Below are 8,993 nucleotides of genomic sequence, written 5' to 3'. Positions count from 1 at the left end.
CAGTCAGGACTTTGTGACGCTGTGTGTGTGTGTATGTGTGTATTAACGTGTGTGTGTGTGTGTGTGTGTTGCAGTGGCCCCCAGTCAGGACTTTGTGACGCTGGACTACCGGCTGCGGTACTACCCCAGCATCACGTACGCAGTGATCGGCAGCGCCGTCGTCTTCATCCTGGTGGTGGTGCTGCTGGCGCTGGTGCTGCACCACCAGAGGAAGCGCAGCGTTCTCCTGCCCCGGGGGGTCCGCGGGGGGGGCCACCACCACCACCACCACCACCAGCCCCTGCTGCTGTCGCGCCTCGTCATCCTGGACCGCACGCAGCACCACCCCGGCCTGAGCCCCGGCTCCCCGCCGGGGCCCTTCGGCACCGCCTCCAGCCTGCAGCTGCTCTCCGGGGCCCTGCTGCCCGCCGGCGTGCCCCTGGACTCCCCGCCGTCCTACTCCCAGGCTGTGCTGGACGCCAGGTACGCGCCCGGCCTCGCTCACACGCTTCTATCCAAAGCTACTGACAGTTGATTAGACTAAGCAAGGGGGGGGGCAATCCCCCCCTGGAGCAGTGTGGGGTTAAGGGCCTTGCTCAAGGGCCCAACAGCTGGGTTGATTCTATCGTGGCTACCGCCAAACTTCCAGGTCCCAGTCATGTACCTTAGCCGCTAGGCTACAGGCTGCCCCAGTCCTGTACCTTAGCCGCTAGGCTACAGGCTGCCCCAGTCATGTACCTTAGCCACGAGGCTACAGGCTGCCCCACTCATGTACCTTAGCCACTAGGCTACAGGCTGCCCCAGTCATGCACCTTAGCCACTAGGCTACAGGCTGCCCCACTCATGTACCTTAGCCATTAGGCTACAGGCTGCCCCACTCATGTACCTTAGCCACGAGGCTACAGGCTGCCCCAGTCATGTACCTTAGCCACTCAGCTACAGGCTGCCCCATCCTTTGGATTGTAGACTTTTCTGAAACTATTATGTTTTTTATCTTTTTGAGATATGTTGCCATGGTCTGAAACCTATTTGATATAAATTTGCCCATACATTCTGGAGTGTTGCAGAATTCTTAGTATATTTTCAGAATAATTCATTTCTGTAAGAAAGGGCTATAGATCCAGTCAGCAAGAGCAGACACGGCCACAAAAACATCCTAATCTCTCCAGGCTCAACCACAGAGGGGGTAAGTTTGGCAGACTTACCATGGGAACTGAACGAAGCGGTCAGTTACTAGTCTTTAAATGATCACAAAACATTGTCATATATTAAAGTCTAAATACCAGAAAGCTGCCGTGTGGCTTTCCACACAGAACACAAGGTTTAAACCATGGATTTGCACTTGTATTTACTTGCCAAGGAGGCCGTGGCTAACAACAGCTAACACCATTAGCCTATGAAATGAAATAAAATTATTATAACCAGCAAGGTATTCTGGCCAGTTACTCTAGTTAGTTAGTCTATTATTCAAGCTTTCATGGAGTCATAGAGTCATGGAGTCATGGAGTCATGGAGTCATAGAGTCATAGAGTCATAGAGTCATGGAGTCATGGAGTCATGGAGTCATAGAGTCATAGAGTCATAGAGTCATAGAGTCATGGAGTCATAGAGTCATAGAGTCATAGAGTCATAGAGTCATAGAGTCATAGAGTCATGGAGTCATAGAGTCATAGAGTCATAGAGTCATAGAGTCATAGAGTCATAGAGTCATGGAGTCATGGAGTCATGGAGTCATGGAGTCATAGAGTCATAGAGTCATAGAGTCATAGAGTCATAGAGTCATAGAGTCATAGAGTCATAGAGTCATAGAGTCATAGAGTCATAGAGTCATGGGGCTCCACCTACATGCCTATGACGCACTGCTGTGGGGAGGTGGGGAGGGGTGGGGCCTGTAGCGTAGTGGTTAAGGTACATGACTGGGACACGCTAGGTCGGTGGTTCTAATCCCGGTGTAGCCACAATAAGATCCGCACAGCCGTTGGGCCCTTGAGCAAGGCCCTTAACCCTGCATTGCTCCAGGGGAGGATTATCGCCTGCTTAGTCTAATCAACTGTACGTCGCTCTGGATAAGAGCGTCTGCCAAATGCCAATAATGTAAATGGGTTATGGTCAGGGGATGGGACCAGGGAAGGTGGCAGAGTTGCGTGGGTTTCTATTTATTCTATTCATTTATTTATTAATTTACTGTTGTTTCCCTTATTTTATTTTATTTTTTGGTTTCTGTTACCTGCCTCTCAAAACGCTTCATTGTATTTTCTCTCTCTCTCTCTCTCTCTCTCCAAGGATTGAAATTCCAAATGTAATCATTAAAAAAGCATAACAAAAATAAATCTGACCTACCAAGAGGGGGTGGCAGGAAGATATATATATATTTTTTCATTTTATTTTATTTTTTTGTTTGTTTTTTTAATAAGGTGCTTCACTTTTTTTTGTTGCTGTAATTAATAGAGGAAAAGGCATTTTGGGAAATAGAAAAGGAGTTGGAGGTGAAACAAACAAAACAATGGAAATGATATAAATAAGAGATACTGGATGTTTTTACTTGGCTGCAGACTTCAGTCACTGAACATGCTGTAAAAAAAAACAAGTATCTCAGGATATTATTACAGTAAAAAGAACTTTTCATTCTGTCAAGGATTTCTGCTACTTTTCTGCTTGTTACCCCCGGAAACACTGATGGACCAGTTTTACCCAAACACACATCTTGTGTTTCTGCCAGTTTTTTTCGCCTACATGCTGACAAAAGAACTGCTGAGGAAACAAATCCGTGTTTTCTACGGGGGGATAAAACCTGAAAATATAAAAGGTCAAGAAATCCCAGGAAAGCATGACTCATAGAACCATAGTGATGGTGTTTATGCGGTGCCTGTTGGCCACTGATTCAGAGTCCATTTTGAAAATAGCACTCACTGGGAGTCCATTGTCATTAAAAGCAAGTATATAAATAGTATTCTCTCAGCTGCCATCTCGGTACTTATTACTTGAATAAGATTTCCCATCATGCTTTTCTTCTTTCGCCCCTGCAGCCGGCCGCCCTGGTTTGACCTCCCGCCTCCGCCCTACCCCCCCGACGGGGGGACACCACCCCAGCGGGACCTGCCCCCGTATGAAGCCAACGAATCACAGCCCGCGGCGACCCCCAGGCCACGCCCACAGGAGGAGTCTGAGCAGCTGTAGCCCCACCCCCTACCTGACTGCTTGTACATAAGTGACAGAGACGGTGGGCGGGGGGGGCGGACTCCGAAAGGCTGCACGAACTGGAGAGGGGACCGAGGGTGGAGCCCTGGGGCACCACCACGCTACGGGCACCTGAGGAAAGAGTTTGGATATGGGAACTAAATCAAACTCCTCCTCACCCCCTTACCCATAGGGCATTGTGCTGCACTCTCCTCAAGCATTGCCTGTGATATAGCCCATGTTTTTGGTTTTTAGGGGACATGGAGATGCACCCTGCCCTACATGTAGTCATGGCTGCTGAACACCCAGGGGTGGGGGGGGTGTGGGGCAGGGTGAAGGAGAAAGCAGGAGAAGCCATTTTTGGTTCCCGCTGCAATGTATTGCTGGACTCACCATCATTGCGTTCTCTTAGGCAGTGCCCTCGTGGAGTCCGGTCAAAACTCCCAACTGCCAACGAACAATTCCTACAGCTTCAGTGAAGTTTGCCCGGTCCAGTGAAGGACATTCTCTCCGCAGTCCGTCAGGACTGGAGTCTAGGACACAGGACAGAGCTGTTCCAGACTGTGGCCAGTGTTATTATCACCCATATCCACCAGGGGGAGACATTTCTCTCCACAGTCCACTTGGACTGGAGTCTAGGACACAGGACAGAGCTGTTCCAGACAGTGGCCAGTGTTATTATCTCCATATCCACCAGGGGGAGACATTTCAGCCTTGCGCAGGTACAGGTGTGCCAGAAAAAAACGCACATCAGCTTTCCCCAGCTTTCTCAATCATGTACGAATATTCGGTTACATATCAGTAGCTTTTTATTAGTAGAAGTTTCCACTATATTTTACCAGTGTTCTGAAAGATCATATCATGTATATTGTGGAAATAATTGTAAAATAATATGCAGGCTTGTAGGATTTTGATGGATATTTGAAACATTTATTTCAAATACATTGATATTACAATGTAAAGTACAGAACCAAATCATATTTATTATCTGGCATTTGCAGGAAGGGAGGTACTTTAACTGGACCAGGTAATTAAAGTTTGATGTTTACACAATGTGCCTTCAAAGGACACAATCAACATTTCTTAGGGGAACACAGAGACGTTCTGCATTCGCGTACCCGCGCTAATCTCATTAACAAATCGTTAGGGATTACCTGCACTTAATTACGAATTAATTCAGCCAGGCTGTCAGAAATATCCACCAGAATCCTGCAAGCCGATCATTGTTATTTAAACCTGTAGTGGAGGCAGAATGTAGAGGTTTTATATCGGAAGAACTTAAACCAAAGCTATTTAAAGGTTGTTTTTTTCCCACAGCATTGCTGTCTGTAAAGGCCTTGCTGTGCTGCATGGTTAGGTACTCTCTAGAATCAGTGAGCAGCATCAGAGAAATTCTCCTCAAACCGCTTTGACGCACGAACACGATCGCAAACAACGCGGAGAAGTGCAGTTATGTTCAAGGCCGATCTGAAAGCACTTCCCTTATTGGACTTGACGGTGGGAAAGGCACTTTTCAGCCCAATCTAAAAGCCCTTTTCTCTTTAAGTTCTACCAGCTCTGCTGCAGTAAAGGAAATATGTGATTACTGTCAGACTAACACCCACAGTGATAAAGTAGGGGTTTGGCGGGGGGAGAGGGTGGCGGGGTGATAACGTGGGAGGTTTGGCGGGGGGAGAGGGTGGAGGGGTGATAACATGGGGGGTTTGGGTAAGGGGGAGGAGGGGTAGTGCTATCTCCTATTTTTTGCCATCCTGTAAAAAAAAAAAAAAGAAACCGTAAGAACTCTGCATGCAGAAGGAGGGTGTGCTGGTGTCTCCTGAGGTGTTAATTAACGAGCAGCTCCACACCCGTCTGTGAGCAGGGACCGGTTTAATTACAGACTGGATTAAAAACGCACTGCGCGAGTGTGTCAGGCTGCTGAACCAGAGCCAGAGCCAGAGCCAGAGACAGAACCAGAACCAGAACCAGAACCAGAGCAGAGTGGTGCCAGTGCAGGCTTCAGCTGCCACCTACTGTCCACCTGGTTGCTACCGGTTCCCAAACCCATTCCTGGAGATCTGACGTCCATCTTACAGGCTTTCATTTCAACCCAAATTCGCCACACGCAACTCTGCTAATTAGCAGCTCAACGCCATCTCTAGCTGTTGAATGAGGTGAGCTTTGTTTGGGGTAGAAAGTGGAAACCTTCAGGATGGTAGTTCTGGAGCGGTAGATCTCCTAGAGGGAGTTTAGGAAACTGCAGTGACCAGCAGCAGGACCAGGAGTGACTCTATTTCGTGGATTTTCTCTCCATGTCAGAGGTGGGCAAAGAGGGCCGTATCCATTGCTGGATTTCATACCAACTCCTGTCCTCAATTGCATAATTATCCCTAACATTTATGCCGTTCTCTATGTGAACTGCAACATTATGTTGGGCAGTGGTAATTAACCCTGTCCCTGGAGATCTACCGTCCTGTAGGTTTTCAATCCAACCCTAACAAAGCGCACCTCATTTAATAGCTCAAGATTTTCGAGATTAATAGAGTCAGGTGTGCCAAATTATCATTGAAATTAAAACCTGCCATATGGGAGACTCCCAGGAACAGGATTAGTTACCAAAGATGTAAAGGAAGATGTAAATGGGAATCAGTGGGATTTTTTTTTCCTCGGTCTTATCTGAAGTGAGGTATTTTGTCCACAAACTAAATTAGTCATATTTTTTTTTGAATAGTGAATTTGTAATGCACAGAGCCAACACGACAGTAAGTGATTTCTATGGCACTTCCCCAGCTCTGCACAATGCAGCCCTCATGCATATTTATAAAGTTTGACATCTTTTCAGGAAGTTGCTAGTTTAATAATTTAAGGAATTTGTGGATTTGTTCATGCTGTCACTCTTTCTTAGAGAATATACAGAGTTAAGAGTGGCTCTACCTGAAGCCCTGTCAATCAGCTGGAAGTTCTGAAGAACGTAAACCTGTCGTGTTCCAGTGAAGATGATCTACTCTGCAGTAAATATTTACCATAAGCACAGCAGATATTTCTCCCTCCCGAAACTCCTCCGTCAGTGCCTGCGCTAGTGATTACAGGTGCCTTTCTTCGCGTTGCTCAGTTCTCAGCTATAGTCGGCGCGACCGATTTGATGCAGGTGGTTGTCGCCCCCTGCTGCTCACTGCTGGAATTGCAATTACTAGTCTTGTACTGAGTGTACTCGTATCTTTGTGTGGTCACCTGTCTTCAATGCTGGAATTGTTTTTACTGATATGATTTTTTTCTGATGTGGCTTAAGAAAGGTGTGTGTATGTTTTGTTTTGTTTTTTTTACTGTAGGTACATGGATTCTCAAAAATTATCTCAGTGCAGAATAAAGTAGGTACAGTGTTTCATTTAAATACGGCAGAAACGGCATTAAAGCGGTTCCATTTTGAGGCAAATTTCATTGGAATTTGATAGGAAATGTCTCGCCATGGAAACGACGCTGCCGTCTATGTGCTGTGAAATGGCTGCCTGAGGGGATTCAGTTAAGAACGTATGCGCAGTGACTAGTTTAAGTTTCAGTTATCGCAGCGGATTAACATGTCGCATTTGAAGGATTATTTTTTTTATAGGTAAGAGGTTTTTGACATCCCTTTGAGTTCTGATACAGACAAGTCACAGCATGCACATTGTTTTCAGTACATCTGGGAGGAAGGAAGCCATTTTGGCTCTAACCTGAGGGGGAGTGCTTGTTAAAAGTGCAGGCAGCCACATTGAGGAGATTAATAATTTAACCCTTTTGAACAGGGTTATTTTTGTGTGGGTTTTTTTTTTTTTTTTTTTTGAAATTCATCAGTGTTCTACAACTCTATTGCTTTCAATCATCGGTACCGGTTGTAATATGTTTATAGTTTTATAGAAGGCCGGTTTATAGTCCAGCAAAAATGCCATGTTGTCCTGTGGATGTCGCTGGCCCCAGGGACATTTGGTTTGTACTCTTGGTGACTGGAGTGCGTTTACACTTTTTGCGAAGGACAACGACCACAGTCTACGTCAGGCAACAATGGCGCGTTGATGAACGTTCTGTAATTTCAGCTTCGTGATGCTCTGTGTCCGGGCTATGAACTGGCCTTTCCATCGACCATATAATGTTCAGTTGAGAACATTGTAATCACATATTCAAAGGCTTCATATAACCAATTCTCATTTCCTGTCAACACGGCTGCCAAGAAGAGTTGTTCTGAGACTGTGACTCACAGACCAAAGATTGACATCCTACACCAGCCTTAACGGACACGACCCACATATAAACAATCAGTCCCTCGATCCCGACATGACTCGTCACATCACACCTATTGAGTATTACGACGGCGTGCGGCTAGTTTGAGATTATGTTCGGGGCGGTTTTTTCGGTACGAACTGGAACGCGGTTCTCAGGTTGAGAAGTGAAAAAGCACGCTCTTCCTCCCTTCAGATCCCAGGCCCGAGGGCCTTGCCTCTCTCACCGGTGATCGACGTCTCGTTTTCGCCACGCGTTCGCTCCCGATCGCTTCCCCCGTCCGCTTGCATTTCTCTTGCTTTGTGAATATGTGACGACTGTGATGTCTTCCCCTCTCCAATGAAATGTAAATATTGAAAGTAATATAAAGTATTTCATGTTTAATTTCGTCTCATGTTCTGTGTTTCCCTCCACACACCCCCCCCCCTCCCCCCCGACCGCCAGTTCACACATCAAACAGGGGCCCCGCAATGTCGACAACGAGCCCACGGGGCCCCCGATGAACTCTCCGTAGAGTCTCCCTCTTTCATGTTTTCTCTCCAGCAAGGTGCGTTCGTGGGCTATAATTGCTCGTGTCTCTGAGCTGGGGAGAAAAAAAAAAACAAACCAAAAAAAAAAACAGGCCCTTCTGCTGAAGCCAGACTTGTGGGATATCAAAGGAAATGTGTGGCCTACGAGCCCGACTCTTTAAACGCGGCCTGTGACGGAGGCAGGGAGGTGGGAAACAGGAGGTAACGTCAGACTGGCTGGCTCTCAGCAGACCGGCTCTGTCAGCGTTTCTGCGGGGGCCCGCGTCGTGCTCCCTCATCGGGGTTCGGCTGTTTCACACGTTCTGACTTTGATCTGGCTTTCGCTGAACACATAGCCCGGGAGACGCTGTCTGTTAATCGTTTTTGAAATTGCCCTCTGGGGAGTGCAGGTCACAGACGTGGCCACTAGGTGGCGGCCTATCCACACCACAGGTTCAGAGGAACAAAACTGGAAACGGAAGGTGATCTTTTTTTTGTTGCGATAACTTGTAACAATGGTATTTTCCATGAATATGCAATATGATTTCCGTTCAACCTTATATTAAAATGTGTGGTAGGACATTTGGTTTTATCTCCCGGCTATTTTCATCTCCAGTGTATTTTATGACTTTTAGATCTGATATTTAGATATTTATCAACTACAAAACTTTTTGGAAGGATATTAGCTGTACTCAGGCTCAACTTTTAATATCGCTTAGCACTTGAATATTGAATGTTTTGTAAGCTGTGATTTAGTTGTAATTGTCCCTGCCATTAACGTTAATTTTCAGGCTTCTCTTTTTAAGTAGACGTCCTTGTATTTATCCTTTTTCCTCTTAAAAGAGAGGCGAATGCACCTGTTTCTGGGCCTAATCCAATCGTTTTTTAACTCATGGGGAGTTCATGCTTCTTGAATGGTAATCCTTTCAAATGAATATTGACAACATTTATCAAGTAGTATCGTGACAGGCTAATTGTTCCTCCCCCATTCAGTTTTTTTGTTACGGGGGGGGGGTATTTCATCAAGTGTTCTGTCCGTTGAAATCTCAGCTCTCCAATTATTGAAACATTGAGACGCTATTGAGACACTAATAT

At 46.3% G+C, this 8,993-nt stretch overlaps 1 protein-coding gene across 1 annotated transcript in view; it reads left to right on the top strand.

Moving 5' to 3' along the window:
* Positions 1-4,754, top strand: part of ldlrad3 (low density lipoprotein receptor class A domain containing 3) — an 85,752-nt gene extending 80,998 nt beyond the window's left edge. Inside the window, exons 5-6 of the mRNA XM_061222567.1 lie at positions 75-462; positions 3,006-4,754. Of these exons, the coding sequence (XP_061078551.1) occupies positions 75-462; positions 3,006-3,156 (539 nt within the window). The 3' untranslated portion in view covers positions 3,157-4,754. The remainder of the gene's footprint in view (positions 1-74; positions 463-3,005) is intronic.
* The last annotated feature ends 4,239 nt before the right edge of the window (positions 4,755-8,993 follow it).

The sequence above is a fragment of the Conger conger genome, chromosome 15 (genome assembly GCF_963514075.1).
Source record: "Conger conger chromosome 15, fConCon1.1, whole genome shotgun sequence".
NCBI lineage: Eukaryota > Metazoa > Chordata > Actinopteri > Anguilliformes > Congridae > Conger > Conger conger.
The sequence above is the reverse complement of the archived record's forward strand: the minus strand, read 5'-3'. Positions and strand labels throughout refer to the sequence as shown.